The following is a 17,836-nucleotide window of genomic DNA, read 5'->3' on the forward strand; positions in this document are numbered from 1 at the left end:
TGCTCTTCCAGCAGCCAGGACAGCCAGCTGTCCAATGCATTATCCTTGTCAAGTGTGCGGGTAACAAGCTCGCCTCTTCAAGGAGCGTATCAAAGTCTTCCTGAGAAGAGCTTCATAAAATATGAGAATAGAGGTGAAAAACGTATATTGTTCATAAACAATATAGAAAAACAAGAAAATGATCCAATTTTTTGACAGCATAAAAACTGGCATGCTTAGTTTTTAAGGGTACTTAGAAGGATTTCGGTAAAATGACAAAACCTTTTCCCGACCTTTTTTAAATATTTTGAAATTATAAATTACAAATCATTCCTTTAATAAGTTCCAGATTATACAAATATACATCTGATACGAAATAAATAGATGTATTTGGTTACTAAGTGCATCTCAGATTAATTTCAGATCTTGTGAAAACGCTTTTGCATAAACATAGAAATCCTTCGCCTTACAAATGATTGACATTGAACGGTTTGTTCTTTTTTTGTCCACGGAGCCTGTCTATATTGTTTAATAGTGCTCCAGACTTTGCTTCCGACTTTCTGCATTTTGGCCGTTCGATTTGTCATCGCAGCCACTAACACCGAGAAGATAATGCCGAGGGCCACTGTACTGATCTCCAGAACCAACAATTTGGAGTGGTAGCGAAGAGACGTCCTTTTGAGAAGCTCGACAAGAAACTTCTCCATGGAGAGCCACCCCAGCATCATGGAAAATTCTCCGATTAGGAAGGAGACGATGGTCTCCAGGATAAACTTTCCCCATGGAGGCACGCCTTTCCAGTGATCGGGTATCACTTCGCAGTCGCACAGCAGGTCCATTACGGAAAGATAGAATATCTGGCTGCCCAGTATGGGGGTGTCATTAAAAATATCAGGATCCAGCTGTATGAAGAGCGTTGTATGCAGCACCAAGTGCACAAAACAGGCCAATAAAATAGGGGGCGGACTGGTCATTGCTATTGGGGGGACACCATGTAAATATCATTAACTTCCTTTAAATATTAAGAACTTTCTTAACTTACCACGAAAAGGAAAAAACAATATGATTTGTGAGAAGAAAAAGAAAACTAAAATTTTACAACAATTTTAGGACACATCGAATTTGGTAAAATACTACTGACTAAGGTGTTACAAAGAATTTGACAGCATTTAATAAGCCTGCTGGGTAAATTGATTTGGAAATCTTTAAAATGTATTAAAAACTTTTAAACAAATTGTTTATTATTTAAGTTTATTATTAAATGGAATACCTACATAAAATACTTCAATTTGGATTAAGAAATAGGTGTCACAATATAATAATAAAAAAAAATCAAAAAAATCATAATATTATAGGTACATGTACTCTTTTTAAAGACCCTAATCGTAGCTTCTTTGTTTTGCTTGCTTGTAAAAATTAGTTACAATGTGAAAAGCTTGCTTGGGTCAAATATCGAGTTAATTTGTTTGTTATCCAATGTTTTATTAAAACTTTTAAATCGAATACCTAACTTATATGTTACATTTTTAACTAAATTAAATCTTTGAAATATCAAAAAATGTATTAGCAAATATGTGATGCCAATATATTTTTAGAATACCTTAATCCTTGCTTCATTGTTCCATTTGGCGGTAAGAACCAGCCATATCGAGCTGTATCCTTGCAATTGTCTGGTTTCTGCCTCCTTAGCACTGAATGTTTAATCCAGCCAGCTGAAAAATGCATAAATACCATTTTAATTAGAAAATTAGCTGAAAATATGCAGCTCACGTTAATCGCATGACGTCGTCGTCGTCGCAGTTGTTATTGTTGCCGCACGGAAACGGGGCTGGCTGTCCTGGCAAATGGAAATTCAGATGGTGGGGGTACTCAGGGAACTCATGCAATATCCAGGAGATGCGACAACAACTGACTGCATGCCAGTGTCCTCGGCACACTCGTCGTATTCGCAATATCATCCTTGGCCCCTCACCATCACCCATTTTCCTGACACTCGAAATCATTGCCACTCTGCCTTTGGCTTTCTACTCGGATCCCCGGATCCCTGGATCCCCGGATCCGGATGGGGGATCCTGGTTTGGGCCATGGAGGAGCAGTTCCAGTTGGGCTCCGCTGTTTGTTGCGACAAATGCCGTTATAATTATTTATACCGTAAGCACATTTTATGGTGTCGCAATTTTAAAATGCAATTAGAAGAGCGCTAACTCTCACTCCCTCGAATGGGGAAACCCAGCTGAATACCAAACACAGGGAAAAAAGGAATTGGAAATGTAATAAAAGGGGGCAAATGTAATGTAATCGTAACGTAATTCTTAATGGAGTTTTGTCATTTCACCAAAAATAAGAATAAAAACAGCGAATGTTCTGCAGGCATCACCTGAAATTGTTTGCTTATGGTGGGCTATATTTTCCATTCCCCCAAACTCCGAGTTACCTGTATATATGATTTTCTTTCCTTATTAGGTTTTCCGTTCCTTATTGAACAGCCGCCACCGCTGATAACAATATGGAAAATCTCAGTTGCCGAAGCGAATTGAATGAGGCAAGCACAACAGCTGCGGACACTCAAATAGATTTGGAATATTACAAAATATATTTACCTGAATTTCAAACAATTTCTAATATAGTTGCCGGTGAGGCTTGTTTATTCATCCGATTTGCATACTATTTTGCCTTGTATCTGTTTCCAATATTTTTATTGAAAAATCCCAAAAAACAAATGTATTTTCTCATGCTTCAGGTAACAGGTTGAAGGATAGAGACACATAATTTAAAACTGTCTTATTAACTTAATAACAATCTTTTAAATTAAATATTCATTTAAAATTGATAAGCTAGTCACAGAAAGTGTATTTTTATACCCTTTACTCGTAGAGCAAACCGCCCAAACCTGTGACGGCCACAGTTTTCATGCTAGATAAAAAATTTTAACTGAAATGTATTGGTCTCGTCAATACCTATCGGTTGATTCAAAAAAAATTTTGCCACGCCCACTCTAACGCCCATAACGCTTAAATCTGTCTACCGCCGGTAGGTGGCGTATTTAAATCTCGATTTGCTGCTTGCATATCTCCATTTCCCTTTGGTCCCTTTAGCTGAGTAACGGGTATCTGATAGTCGAGGTACTCGACTATAGCGTTCTTCCTTGTTTATTGATAGGAACTTCAGTTATTCCTTTGTTTTCATCGATATTCCAGACAATAAGTAAATTAAATTCGTTTGTATAAGACTAAGTCCAACTGCAGCATTTATCGACTGCGGTCGTAAACCATTTGCAGCAATTATCTGTTCCAAGTTCGCCCAACGCCTTCGGGGAAATATGCGGCAAATGAATATGGCCCAGGACATCTGGAGGACTCCTCGAATCCCACTGGGGGTGGCACAACCCTTGCCTGGCCTCCGCTGCCAATGAGTTTTTAAGCGCAAGTTTTGCTTAATTTATAACGAGGATTACAATAAACAAACTAATCTATGGCAATAAACACTAAAAATCCCCCAAAAAGTGCCCGAAGATGCTGTGTCCCTTCGCTGGGGGGAAAAAAGGGGAAAGGAGAAAAGGCATCCAGGAGATGAGATTTCGCCACTATCACGGGTTGTTGGACCTCCTGGGCATTGGATTCGCCTCTTCGATTTTATAAGTTAAATCGCAGCAATCCTTTGGCCTTTTAAATATGCCATTTCCGTTGTGAGATTATTTTTCGATATCGTATGATTCGAGATGTTTACGAGTGTCCAGTGTCCACGGGGTTCTGGCGATGACCAGATAGGCATCGTCACCAACCCCTTTGGCCAACAACCCCGAAAGTTAGGGAATTTTCAGCAGTCTGGCCATGGAGAAGGGTTTAATGTGCGTGCCTCATCCGCTCGATCCCTTTTTCTATTAACAATAAATTTGTACGATTTTTATTTTGACCGCAACGAGCTTGGTCAAGATGTGTGGACAGAATGGTTGAAGTTAGATGTGTGTAGGTACAAATTTAAAGAGGAGTACCTCTATAAAAAGGAAAGTTAAAACCTATCTCTTTTATTATTTTAGTTTGAGTTTTAGTTAGCCTATCCTTTTTTTAATCCCAAATAATTTTAGTTCAAATTATAAGCCTTTCGTTTCCACCATTCTAATTACCCAAATGCACTGACTCTAGAAAAATCGAGAGGATGGGCGGTGGCAAAGCTACATATCTCTTCATTCCATCATAGATACTAAACCCATGACCAATGGACTTTGGATGGGGGAATGTGGGACAGACAAAACAAATCGGTGAAACGGGATGCGCGTGATGCCCAAAAGGATGCCATTAAGGACAACGGTTACAATCGTTAGTGAAGCCATTAGTTTGCAGCGCCAATATGCGAAAATCACATACACACAACCAAAGTAACCCCACCAAACCCCACCAAAACCGAACCCGGCCAAAAAGCAATGTTGCAGAGTAAGTGTATAATTGCAAGTGGCACAGCTTTCGGAAAAAGCGAGATATAACATGTAATAACTTTAGCCGGAGACCCACAGCCCCGAAATGTCCATCTTCCACTAATGTGTCCTGGCTGGGATTGGATGCGAGCCTGCGACAGGGAGATGGTCACGAAGTTGGCAACGACAATGGCATCGCATGGCCCAAGCAGCGAAACAATAACAATAAAACAAAGGCCAAGACTGGGACGGCCAACCAATGTACAAGCAACTGAAAATAATTTCAGGGATATTATCGCCACCGTCGGCAGATGTCCCAAGTGCGATATGAGCCCAGGCCCAATGGACCTGAGCTGACCAGGATCTCAGCCGGACATCAACATAATGTCTACTTTACAATGTGGATAAACTTGCAAAGAAAACGAAATCACATCCATATCGAGAGAGCCACAGCGGTCCCCACCTGAACGGGAGCTAGAGATGGCCAAAAGTGGGGGTTAAATCCAAACTTTTAAATATGAAATATTTTAAGAAATTAGAGATACTATGTGGTATAAAAATATATTGCTCTAATTTTATCTTAGAGGATCTAATGTTTTATTATAAAAATAAGACTATTTTTGCCGATTTTCTCCAGTCCCGGTTAAAATTTATCAGGTAGATAAAATGCTTGTAAAGGAAATTAGATTGTTTTCGACTGATTATGCAATAGTCAACTCTAACTCGAACTTAGAATTATAAAAAAGCCGAGAAAACTGAATTTATTTTTCTTAAGCTTTGAAAGACAGATAGTTAACTCTCACTTTAACTGACACTCCAGAAAACGGCACTTATTTCTCTGAATTATTCTAATTGGTTGTATTAGTTGAATATTTACACAATTGTATGTTACGATAACATTCTTTTCAACAAGATAGCGATATATTTTCTGCGATATGTGGTACACCCCCATCTGAAACCATCCAATTGTCTGATGGGCAGATGGGCAGCCACCCCCTTTGGAGCACTCGCTGGCCACTCGCACGCCACGATGCAATAAGTTACCGCTGGCCGGGCCATTACGACGTCGTGGCAAATGGTGGCCGGTGGAGCGACCTGGCACAGCCGGAGACAAATCCGAAATCCATACTCGTAAACAAATGCAACTAATCGCCGTTCATGTTGAACGTGTTCACGGCTAGGCAAACGTGAAATTGTGGTCAGCCACAGTTTCTAGTCCTGTTCCTATTGCGATTCCGATTCTGATCCTGGTTCCCATTCCTGCTCCACATCCAGTCCTGGCATCCACCTCCACCTCGAGTTGCAGCTTTCATTTTGTGCGGGCTTATGGCTTTGATTTTGATGGCACTTCGAACTGAAACTGAAACAAGCGAACATATGGATGAGCTTAGCCAGCAAATGAATTATGGCTTGTATGGGACAACTTTGCTACATTTTTCGATATGGTAGAATCACTTCTTTGCTAGATTTTTAAAAGTTGATAGCAGTCTTTACCAAATTTTAATTGAACATTTGTTTTTAAAGTTTTAAATTAACAAATAAAAATCGAAATCCAATTTCTTTCAAAATAGAACCTATTCTATCGATGGTGGTAGGGAAATACACTGAGTGGACTACGCCCAAAATTGCAAACTTTTTTATTGTTTTTTGGTTTTCCCTTTCTCTACAAAGAAATAATTGTAAAATCAACTCAAATTGTAAAATCAAACTGCCCCAAACTATAAAAATAGTAAATGGCCAAAAAAGTTAGAACCGTACCCATAAACTTACAATTCTGCTTTCCTGCACTGGGAATCGAACCGGGACTATAATCATAGGATAACGATTTTCATTAAGGAACATCAATAAACTTTAAATAAATAAAAAACAAACTGAATAAGGAGGACTCGAACACACGACCCACACGACGATTATAGGGCAGACACTCTAACCTTTTTAATTCAATTAAAAAGAAAACAAGAAATAGTTGCGTTACGAATTTAGTTGTAGTGTTATCATTTGAACAACCGAAACAAACCAACCAAACATATGGAAACAATTTTTCTTCGATTATTATTGTAATGTCACTGTAAATTTTTCCAAGTGAAAGAAACAAAGTTACATGAAAGTTTCTTAAAAAGTTTTTTACTACTTAAGTCGCTCATTACTATTCAATAACCAAAAAAAAACCAAAAATTTATACAAATTTTTGAAAGTAGAACTTTACAAATTTTCTTTGTTTATTTTACTAACATTTTTTTGTGTGTGTAAGAACACATAACTTTTTTCTTAAAAGAGTGTGCTGTGGAATAAATGTAATTGTCAAAAAAATTGACCTACCGAGCCCGGTCGACCGAATTCTTAGTCACAAACCAGCAGAGCTACAGAGCACATCTAAAAAGCAAAGCACTTAAAAAGTAATTAATTTTTTTATACAAAATTTTTTTAGATTTCTAGAAAACATAAAATTATTGGTATTTAATTCAGAAACTGCAAAAAAGTGATTTAATTATTTAAACAAAAAATTTTTTTATTTTTACAAAATGTAAAATTTACCGGAATTTTATTCAGATAGCGGCTACACAAAAGTGTTTTATCCACAATAGATATTATTATTAATTTGCCGTTTTTTTGTGTGATTTACATTAGAGATCATGGCGACTTACATCCAAATCAAAAAGCGAAGGATGACCATCGGAGCTCCGTTGGAGTTTCATCAGAATGGTGGAGAACGCGAGAACGAGCAGCATAGCGATAGGCGATATAAAAGGGAGGACCTCCCGGTCGAGTCTATCAACCGTAGGAAGAGACGAATGTCTACGGACACAGTATATATGGACCCCTCGCACACTAGGCGCCAGAACTTGAATGACCAGCGGTCTGGTGGCCAAAGAGAACGGGTCTTCGGTCGTTTAGTGGATATTATGCATAACAAAGTGACCAAGGAGAATTCCCAGATCTATGGAAATAGGAAGGACAAGAAGCGCGTTTCTGGCTGCGTCGACTCGGACGATTCGTCGTCGAACAGCGGTGGGGAAGTTCGTCCCAAGAAGAAGGGTCAGCCACGTGTTACCACCCTGGAGGAGCTAAACCAGGCAGTCCTCGGCCGAAACTATTTAGAAAGCATATTGGATAAGCCGATGTTCATGGCGACTATAATCGGTTGCTACGTACGACTTAAACATAAATCGGAGTTTAAAGTTTTTCGGATCGTGGATCATTATCTGGCCAAAGAACCTTATCTACTCGGCACAAAGCAGACAAAAATAACGCTCAATGTGAAACATGGCGCGGAAAGCTATTCATCCACAATGAACTTTGTTTCCAATAAGGAATTTTCCCCACAGGAGTTTCACAAGTGGATCGAAACCAATCGGCGCGATGGACTGGTATTGCCAACACTTTATGAGATCGCCAAGAAGCAGGTGGAAATGGAAAGAACCTCTGCGTATATTTATACCGAATCTGATGTTGAAAATCTTATAAAAGCCAAGGGGATGTCTGGTCAAAATCAAAAAATCGCTCATAAGAAAATAAATTTAATCATGAAACGCGATGCAGCACTGGGTGTTAATGATGCGGAAAAGGTTGCACAATTGGATAAAAAAATGGAGATGATAGAGGAGCAGGCCAGAGCCCAGGTCGAGAATACTCGCGAACATCGAAAACCGATTCCGAGAATACCCCGTGTGAACCACGTGCCCACTCTTTATCGTCACGATGTGGCTGGCCCATCGGGTAGCAAGAGAACCCTAGCGGATCGGGTTCCCAAGTCAAAGGAGACCGATCTAGAGCAGTATATGCGTCGAACATATAGGAGGAGCGCCGTGGGCAGTCGCAAGCGAGTGGAAACTGATGAACGTGAAGGGAGGGAAGCTAGCCGTACAGTTTCCAAAGAAATACCCACGGTCGAGAGCGACGAGGAGAAGAAGAAACCTTTTCGCCTTAACCTAGGTTTGGATTTAAAAGGATTAGGTGAGTAGAGAAGGCACCCTTTCCGACCCTATAAGGTCTGTCTCTATGATTGCTGATATCTTTGAAACTATAAAAGCACTTAGCATACAGATTCTAGAGATTCTTGCGGCGCTCACGTTTTCAAAGATTAGTGAATTAAATGAATAATTTCTTTTATTTGTCAATACCTGATCAAACCGTGAGTTAGACCTATCTATAATCTATTCATCACCTAATCATAGTCAAGGCATTCGACAAACGTTTCTTTTTTTTTATATATGTGGAAACTAATATTATTTTTTCACAGCTCCTTTAAAAAAATTATTTCCTGGTGTCAAGTTCACAGAGTAGTGCAAATGGCTATCAAAGACAACATCGGATATACGAGTTTAATACATCTGCAAGATTGTATGAACTCGAGTAATCAAGCACACTTGTATCCGAAATGAATGCTAATAAACTTACACAACTGGAGATCCCAAAACACACAACTGGAGATCCCGATTATAAAACCAATGGTGATCCCAAAAATAAAATAAATGGAGATCCCGAAAATTCAATGGTGTTTTATTTCAATCCAAATTCACATGCTCTTAGAGAAATCATGACTATTGAGAATTTCCTTCCTAAATTCCAAGGTTTGTGTTGAAGAAATCGCGAGTTTAATAAGCTTTTCCTTTTTCGCAAATCAATCTAATTAAACTATTTACACATCTCTTTTCCCAAACTCTGAACTCTGCACTTTGATCAATAATTGGTCATCTGAGTGGTACCATCCACGCCGTGTGATGGAGAGGCTAAATCATTAATAATACAAATAGAAACTCATTCGTAGTCTGGGCATCAAGTCGAATTGGAATCATCTGTGGGTGCTGGGTCATAATTGAAGATGTGCCCACGGCCACAAAGGTGACAAAGGGCCAGTCGAGCGGCAATAAAATAAATGCCATTTACTGATGAGTCATCAACATAATTTTTACGATTCGCCCTATTCGATGAATAAACAAATAAACCAACTGGAACTGGCTAAGAAAACGAATCCCGAATTCGGGAGACTAGTTCGAGCGTGTCACGCCAACATTTCGCATGCATTGACTTTTTATGGCAGCCAACGAGCCAACGAGCCACAAGGACCAGAATCGACAAATAATGCAAAATCATTTAGTGGAACTCCTAGACCCAACACTTCTGGCAGCCCCTTCTTTCTTGCTTCCCTGTTTCCCGCCAGAGTCATGAAATCCCGCACCGAATGAAATTCTCATCAAGTCGCAAGTTGGCACAATTTCACTTTGCCGAAATGAGTCGGATTGGAGAAAGGATCTGCGTCCTGGCCATCGGTGTTGGCGGTTTCTCAAAAATAAAATCCAGGTATTAGTAAAGTTTTTGAAGAATTTTAGTTTTTTTGTTGTATTTACTCCCATTTACAAGAAGTATTCAAGAAAAATTGAAATTCTCGATAACGCACTTCTTAAATAGAGATGAATGTGTTCTTGATTTTGTTTTCCGAGACGAATGTAGTCTCACAGACATGGGGAGCAAAGAAAAGAATATGATTATTTTGTTGTGATTTGTATAAGAAGTTTTTTATAAATATTCAAAGAATAAACAACAAAGAATTGCGTTCCATTGCATTGATTTTATATTTATAAAGCGGCCAACAGTTTATATTTTTAACCAAGTACTAACTTTTTCTCCCATTGTACATATGTGTAACAATATCTAGTAGAATGTTGGATAGGATGTTGCAGAATCCGCAGCTTTGACAGTACAAATTTATAAAAGGCAGGAAAAGCTCTAAGAAACACCGGTTTTTTTCTAGCTGAGCCGACAACACTGCTGGTCACTGCTGCCAATACAGCCACCCATTCACGAGTCCCACCAATCCTACGAGTCCTACGAATCCCACACCCTCGGCAACCGCGCGTGACTAACGTAATCAGCTCACGTAACGCCCGAACGAGATGAGATGAAATCAGCATACACTCTGGGCTGCGACTGCATAAATGTCGAATTTATACGAAAATGAAGAGGCCCGGGAAATCGGACCATCGAAACATCGAAACATCGGACCAGCTGTGGGGCATCATTCACGGCCGCGTCCTGGCATCGTCCTGGCCATTGGAACTGTTTTGTAGATCTTTGACACGCGATAGAATCCCCGTTTGCCGGCATCGCAATGTTTTCATTGGTTAATTTGCAAACAAATGTCGGGCTAAATCTGGTTTCCATAAATCGAACAATGAGGCACATTTTGTTGTACAAAGGGGGCTAAAGTTAGGGGGCATACTTAAGTAGGGTATCAACAATTGCGATATTTAACCGAGCTTCACTTGGAATCTTTTTTTGAAAAGGTTGCTTAAGGGTTTAAAGGGTTTTATTCAAATATTATTAACACTTTCTTCTTTGTTATAATAAATTATCCTATTTTAAAAAAGAATATAACTAAAATCCTTCTCTAACATCCAATATCTAGGGATAATTAATTGGTTACGAACATTTTTCATTAAATCGTAACCTTTGAGGAATCGCGAAAAACGTATGTTTAAGAAATGACGTATCATACAATGTCTAGTTATAATAGAGTGGTTGGTTCGATGATGCCCTGTTGCTTATTTAAAGACCTATCAATTGAACCAAAACAATAACTGTTACCTGTTATACTTTCCAAAACCGCCCAATAAAACAGTAAGTATAAATATGTGAACTGTATAAGAACCGTCATTAAAGTCAACCTGCTGTCTTAGGGCCTCAGTGGATTCCATTTAAATGTAAAACCCATCATTAGTAAACCGAGCGAGTGACCCCGGGCATAAAAACGCAGAGAAGGGCTAACAAAAATCCAACGAGACCAGAGCTCCAAACATCACGCATAAGTTTCATTTTATTTTGATTTTTACGACTGGACCACGGGTTGTGACAGTCAGCAGGAGCAGTCCCACCTGGATCACTTGCTAAATAACCAACGAAAATCATGGGTGGAGAAAAATACAGAGGGAAGGGGTCAAGATAGGAGGAGGGAGTAGTCCGAAGTATATTGGGGTGGTGGGACATGATGTGTCCATGAGAACTAAAGCAGGGAAAATGCCTATTTACGAGCTTGCATGCTGCCGGACACATGGTAATCATATATTTTGGTCATATCTGTGGACCATAAAACCAGTGTCCTTATGTGCCTGTCAATGAGTTGTTTCATGACATTTATTTCGCCTGTTCCAACCCTGTTTCGGTCTTTTTCCGAGCCCTGCGTGCAGATGGAAAATATTTTAGTGTCCATTTAATGTCCAATCTAAGATGGGCTCGTAACTTTTGATCGAATAAACGAGCTATTGGAGCAGAAGTCGCCCATCCCACATCCCCCTGCCTTTGGGGTCATAGTTGATTTCGGGAAAAAGGAGAGCTGGAACGAAGGAAGGGTTCCGTTTTCCGAATTGGGCACGCAACCTGCGAGTCTGCAAGTCTCTTGGGATAAGTCTCTAATTTTCTGACTGATAAGCAGAAGTTATTTGCCAGGTATTTGCTTATTTTATTAGAGGATATCCACTCTCTTCATAAAGCCCTGATTGCCGAAGTCCTCCCGTCGAGTCATAAATATTTAATTAAAATCAAAATTAGTTTTTCAACAGCCGAGAGCCCGCGACCACGCGATTCTATCAAGCTAGAGGGCCGGAAAATGTCAAGACTTTGAATGTAAAGCAGGCGCAAAGCACCTGGCTTGTTAAAAATTAAAATCGCACATGCTCCTGCCCTCGAAAAACCTTGGGCGGCATCCCCAACTTTGTATTTCCGCAGCTTTTGCGGCTTTTCAGCGGCGATTTAAGCGTCGGCCTCACGCAATCCACACCGCTTGCATAACTTTCGACCTCCCCAAACTCCGAACCCATAAAGTACATTTGCATGCGACGCCCAGGAGACCGAAAAAGAGAAAGTGCTTTTCCCCACCTGACTGGCTTCTCGGATTGTGACCAATTGAATCGAGCGGAAACCACTTCCGAGAATCCGTTGATGTGATGACAGGATCTGCAGCCTGGGGAAACAGCGGTTGTTTTTGCAAAAAACAAAAGGATTCTCAGTTACCAGAGTAACAATGAAGAATAGGTGGACCCTTATGTACGAGATTGGAGATTGGAACCGGCAGATATGATAAGAGTTCCTAAATGTAATCTTTAGAAATCCCAAAGTAAACTTGGAAGATAATACTGAACAAAAAAAAACTAATCTAAATAATAAAATGATCTTTAGAAACAGATCGTTCATAAAACAACCATACCGAAAGAAAGGAATACAATTTTCAAATTTCAAGTTATAAACAAAATTAACTTGGATAAAACCTCTGATTAAGAAAAGAGAAACCAATACTTTTCAGCATTCTCAAAATGATTCCATCGTTGGAACGGACGAAATCTTTATCTTAAAAAACGTATTAGAAATACAAACCAACTTTGGAATACTTCCTGGTTAATAACACCATCGAATTCCGCACTTGAAGCCACCCAACCAGTCTCAGTTGTTCAGAGTTTACCGACCGTAATATTTGCTGAACGTAATCCTTTCTATTAGAGTTTACCGAGTTGGTTTGTCATTTCCACAAAATTGACTTTGTCTCGCCTTCCACTCCATTCGAAGCTCGAACCTGGAACTGCAATCCCATACTCTATCAGAGCGAACCGATTTCAAAAAGTGATTAAATTTAACTGGGCAACGAGTTAAACTCGGAAATCAGGAATTATATGCAGTGCGAAGGACAATTGCCAGTGGACATAAAACAAAACAGTGACAAAGAAGAAGCGGGGAGTGCAGGATGTGGAAAGAATGGGGAAATGGCAATGGAAATGGAAATGGAATGGGGAAGTGGAGTCCTTGCAAGGACATGCGGCTGCTGACTGCGACTACTCAAAATCTGTGCGTCTGCACGCATTACAAACGAATTACGACTCTCGTTGGGCAATTGCAGTTCATTGTTATTTAATATGTCGCCCAGTCGATGGAAGGAGAAGCAGGAGCAGGAGCAGCAGGAACAGGACCAGGACAACGAGAACATGGCTGGGAAATTATACTTTATGCCGCCAGGACACACTGGATTGCAGGATACGGAGCCGAGCAGAAGCAGACGGCATGACACTGATTGCGATATAAACGATTGTCAACGTATCCAAGTGGATTATTACCTCATGCCAATTATCATATCAACGATACACAGGCCCAGGACTCGGGAAATGGCCAGGCCAGTTCAGTTCAGTTCAGTTCAGTCCAATCCACACACACTCTCTCGACGTTCTCGAAAACGCAGGACATGCCAGGACATGGCACATTGGCTGACAAGTGGCGGGCGGAAAGGGGCCGAGCCAATGGACCAGCCCCAAACATCCAGCCACCCATCCACCGCCCACTCACCCACACACTTGACGAGGCGTTGATGGTGTCGCCATCTGGCAGCTCGTCCTTCTGCCACTCCCACAGCTCCTCCTCCTCCTCCTCATCCTCCTCCTCCTTTGGTCCTGGCCAAATTGCATGTACAATTTTAAATGGATTTTGATTGTTTATGACAATTCGACGAGCTGACTGGCCAGTTCGCTGCTGGCCACTGATAATACGGCATTTAAATGATGATGACCAGCTCCCACCTGGCATCCTGCCTCTTCCTCCACCTCTTCATCCTTCCAATTCGACTTCCTGATGGAGCCACGCCAATGCAATTTGCGAAATTAAGCCCAAGCATTTGCATAGGGCATTTAACTCATGGAATTTATTTGGCAAGGGATGCTTACATCTGAGTGGCTTAATTTTTTAATGTTTATTTGTAAAATAAACACAATTTTAAATGCTAAGGTGGTTAAAAAAATGTTTATAGTATTTGCATGGAAAATTAAATATATACGGAGATAAGAGAACAAATATTTTCTATTGATAATGCAGAATTTCAGAAATTTCTGATAAGCCCACCATTCATCAAATAATATACTTCGCCAAAAAAGGTTGACAAATATTTTAGTTTATAATTTCGAGGATCGATAGATATTTGTGGCAACCTAATTTGATTTTTGTACGGATATTAGTAAGATAATAATATTTATAATATTTATGTGTATCCAATCAAGTGTATAAGTGTAGTCTTTTAAATTTGAGTTTTTTTTTTGTGCTTGGGAGATTATTCTTAGAAATGGTCAGATTATCAAAAAAAGTTAGATGATTTCTATTTCAGAAAATATATTTTAACAATTTTTTTATGAATGATTTGAAATTTATAATGAAAGTTGAATTTTGTTTGCGATAATTATCATATTATAATAAGACAATAGAAGTCCAATATATTAGTTACAAATTACCAAAAGTACTACTCTGGCTTTTTGTTTTTAATCAAAGAAAAAATTAAGTCGCGTAAGGTATGAATAAAATATTATGGATAGGAAGTCTCCACAAATCGCTTGCCTACGGCGGAAAAAGGGAGGCAATTCTTCTGAGGCCAAGTGAGAAGATTTGGTTGAATGCGGCCAGGCAAAGTGTGCAGAAGCCCCAGGAGAACCCACCGCCTCCCAAGTTGAGGAGGAGCAAGAAGTTCTTCGGCTACAGCATTGTGCTGGGCAGTCTCTTCAGCACCGTGCTGTGGGCCATCTATGAGCTGGGTAAACCGGAGGTGGATCACCGGGGACCCATCGATGATGAGTTCAGTCATCTGCCCTGGTTCCGTCAGTATCTGATGAGGATGTGGCACTCGTTGCAGTATTACCAGAAAATGATGGAGGAACCGCAGATGGTGAAGTTGCTGCCGGATGTCTTGCCACCACCCTACATACAGCCTCCCTACTCACTGGTCCTGGAGATCAAGGATATACTGGTCCATCCAGATTGGACATATCAGACGGGATGGCGTTTCAAGAAGCGACCCGGTGTGGATTACTTTCTGCAGCAGTGCAGTCGGAACTTCGAGATAGTGATCTACACCTCGGAGCAGGGTATGACCGCCTTTCCGCTCCTGGACGCCCTAGATCCCTATGGTTATATTAGCTATCGGCTGGTCAGGGGAGCCACGGATTTGGTTGAGGGGCAGCATACCAAGAACCTGGACTACCTTAATCGGGATCTAAGTCGTGTGATTGTGGTGGACTGTGATCCGAATACCACGCCCCTGCATCCGGATAACAGCTTAGTGATGACCAAATGGCTTGGAAACGATGACGATGTCCAGCTCTTCGATCTCACGGCTTTCCTGCAGTTGGTGGCCGAGCACCAGGTGACCGATGTGAGGGAGGTGCTGCGATACTACCGTCAGTTCGAGGATCCCATCGAACAGTTCAAGGACAACCAGCGCCGCCTGCAGGAGCAGAACCAGGAGAACATCCAGGCTTCAGTCACCGGACCTCGTCCGTGGAACCTGACCTTAATGGGACGCTCCTTTCGGGGCTCATAGATTTGTGATTTCCTGCGCAAAATATCAGTACCCACCTAGCTCCTAAAATATATAATAGATTGAAACCCAAATGCAAGTTTCAAAGGGGTTTTAAGTGTTAAGGACCGCTTCTCGTACTCATTTTAAGCTAAAAGTAGGTTTTAAACTTTAGTTTTAGAAAGGGTTAAAAGGCTTAAAATAAATAAAGGGTTATTAAAGATTTTTTATTACATGTTCAACGGTAGTAAGCTTTTCTCTTCTGAATGTTAAACTTAACCTGGGTTTTAATTTTAAAATTTATAAATGTTTTATAGGCTTAAAAACTACTTTCAGTTTAACAAGTGAAGGATATCTCTTTTCGTTGTATTTATTATTTATTTTAATATTTTCAAATTACGCTTATAAGTTAGTTTTATTAGACGGTGGGTACTGGAGAAGTAGTGGCACTCATTTTTTTATTGATGCAATACAAAAATAGTTACTTCTTCGTTTAAAATCGACAACGTTCCATTGGCAGGAGGTAAAAACTTGTAAAGTGCATATAATTAAAAACACTTTACACAATCTGATAAGATAATTATTATCGAAAGGTGTGGCAGTCGTGTAGCCAGCGTTTTTATGAGGCTGCCAGGCGGTGGAGAAAACCATATTAGACGCACACATGGTACACATGGATGGTCACCCGATCGCACACCAGCTGCCCAGACCACCATTTTCGAGGACACTTTGCGATGCAAAAAGGCGAAAATTTATGCGCACCGAACTTGGCGGATAATCCGGGGAGTAGGGTTCAGAAGGACATCCTGTTGGGGGGAAGTTCCACTTTCGTGCTTGACCTCACTCACAGCGACCTGCTTAGCCTCTTGACCACCTTGGTCAACTTGACCAGAATGGGAATGGGGATGAGGATGGGGATGTGGGCTTGGAGGAGCGTGTGTGGGCGCCTCTTTGGTGGTGCGTTCCTTTTTTTTATGGGATCTCCGCCACCACCACTTGCAATGAAAGCATTTCCGCATCCGGCAGCGGGGCTTCCCAGGCTTCCCAGGCTTCCGAGCGGCAAAGCCAAAGCCAAGGAGCAGCATGGAGTCCACTTTAATTTTTGTTTTGTTTATAATTTACGCGACACAACATCAATTAAGTGCTTGGCCGGAAAAGCGCATACCTGCAGCTGAAAAAAGCAGTCATAAATTCTCGCCCTAAAGTGTTGGCGAGTGTCGGTGCGACTCCCCATTCCAAACAGTACGGGCACAGTGCATCCGCCATTCCCCGGAGGATCCGGATCCGAAGAGGACCCAGCGGCGAGTTGGGAATGGCCACGTCCTCCTCCTCGAGCAGACCAGCTGCACTGTGCTGGAGCATAAATAGCCAACGCCATTTCGGTATGCGTACTTTTTTATGCATCACACAAATCATTTTATTGAATACACACTGTATGCCGAGGCTGCAACTTATTTAAGCTCGCCGAATAGTTGACAACAAATGAAAAGGAAATAGTTTAAGGCTTGTAAGCAGTAGAACTCCCAAAACTCAAGCCTCCATCTGTCAAGTAAGAAATATACATTCTTTTTTCGGGTTTTTTTGCAAAAAGCACAGGTTTTTGCTCAATTGAAAACATTTTACAAAAAGAATGTCACCCTTATCCTCAAGAACTAAAGCCACTAACTACTGTTAACATCGCATTACATGTTGTATGAAATATCTTATTTCAAATTCGGTCTCTGAAAGCTAAAGCTAAAGTATTCTATGGGATACCTACACAGAGAGAAATATTCAAGTAGATTGTTCTTGAATTGAGAGCATTCGTTCTTGAGAACCGTGTAAGTACATTTAGGTACCATTGTTCTCAATATTAGAACAAAATGGTGAGAAGAGAAAAGTTAAATAGAGTTTATTTAACAACCTTTTAATGAGTACTACTGACTGGACTAATAGTTTAGTTGTTGAGATATACAATGTAAATACCGCCAATTCAACTTGATTCAAGCACAAAGAAAACCTTTTCACCTTTTTAAAAATTTCGATATATTTTTAAGAACATTTTGAACTCAGTTGAGAACACCAGATTTCTTTCTGTTTATAGTTATGAAAATTCTAGTAATGAAAGTTTGACTTTATTTTGTATTAATGAA

At 40.4% G+C, this 17,836-nt stretch overlaps 3 protein-coding genes across 3 annotated transcripts; 2 read left to right on the forward strand and 1 right to left on the reverse strand.

The window, feature by feature from the left end:
- Positions 1 to 341: 341 nt before the first annotated feature.
- LOC108011534 (uncharacterized) lies at positions 342 to 1,157 on the reverse strand. The gene is made up of 2 exons (XM_017076704.4): positions 1,022 to 1,157; positions 342 to 955 (listed from the first exon to the last, which is right to left on the reverse strand). Exon 2 carries the CDS (start codon positions 951 to 953, stop codon positions 399 to 401), a length of 555 nt encoding a protein of 184 aa, XP_016932193.3. The 5' UTR covers positions 954 to 955; positions 1,022 to 1,157; the 3' UTR covers positions 342 to 398.
- Positions 1,158 to 6,634: 5,477 nt separating this feature from the next.
- tplus3a (testis-specific Plus3 domain a) lies at positions 6,635 to 8,878 on the forward strand. Its single transcript, XM_017075071.4, has 3 exons — positions 6,635 to 6,786; positions 7,019 to 8,344; positions 8,631 to 8,878. The coding sequence occupies exons 2-3, from the start codon at positions 7,024 to 7,026 to the stop codon at positions 8,672 to 8,674; spliced, it is 1,365 nt and encodes a 454-aa protein (XP_016930560.3). The 5' UTR covers positions 6,635 to 6,786; positions 7,019 to 7,023; the 3' UTR covers positions 8,675 to 8,878.
- Positions 8,879 to 14,624: 5,746 nt separating this feature from the next.
- On the forward strand, positions 14,625 to 15,748 carry ttm3 (tiny tim 3). Its single transcript, XM_017075850.4, has one exon. It carries the CDS (start codon positions 14,706 to 14,708, stop codon positions 15,726 to 15,728), a length of 1,023 nt encoding a protein of 340 aa, XP_016931339.3. The 5' UTR covers positions 14,625 to 14,705; the 3' UTR covers positions 15,729 to 15,748.
- Positions 15,749 to 17,836: the final 2,088 nt, after the last annotated feature.

The sequence above is a fragment of the Drosophila suzukii genome, chromosome 2L (genome assembly GCF_043229965.1).
Source record: "Drosophila suzukii chromosome 2L, CBGP_Dsuzu_IsoJpt1.0, whole genome shotgun sequence".
Lineage (NCBI taxonomy): Eukaryota > Metazoa > Arthropoda > Insecta > Diptera > Drosophilidae > Drosophila > Drosophila suzukii.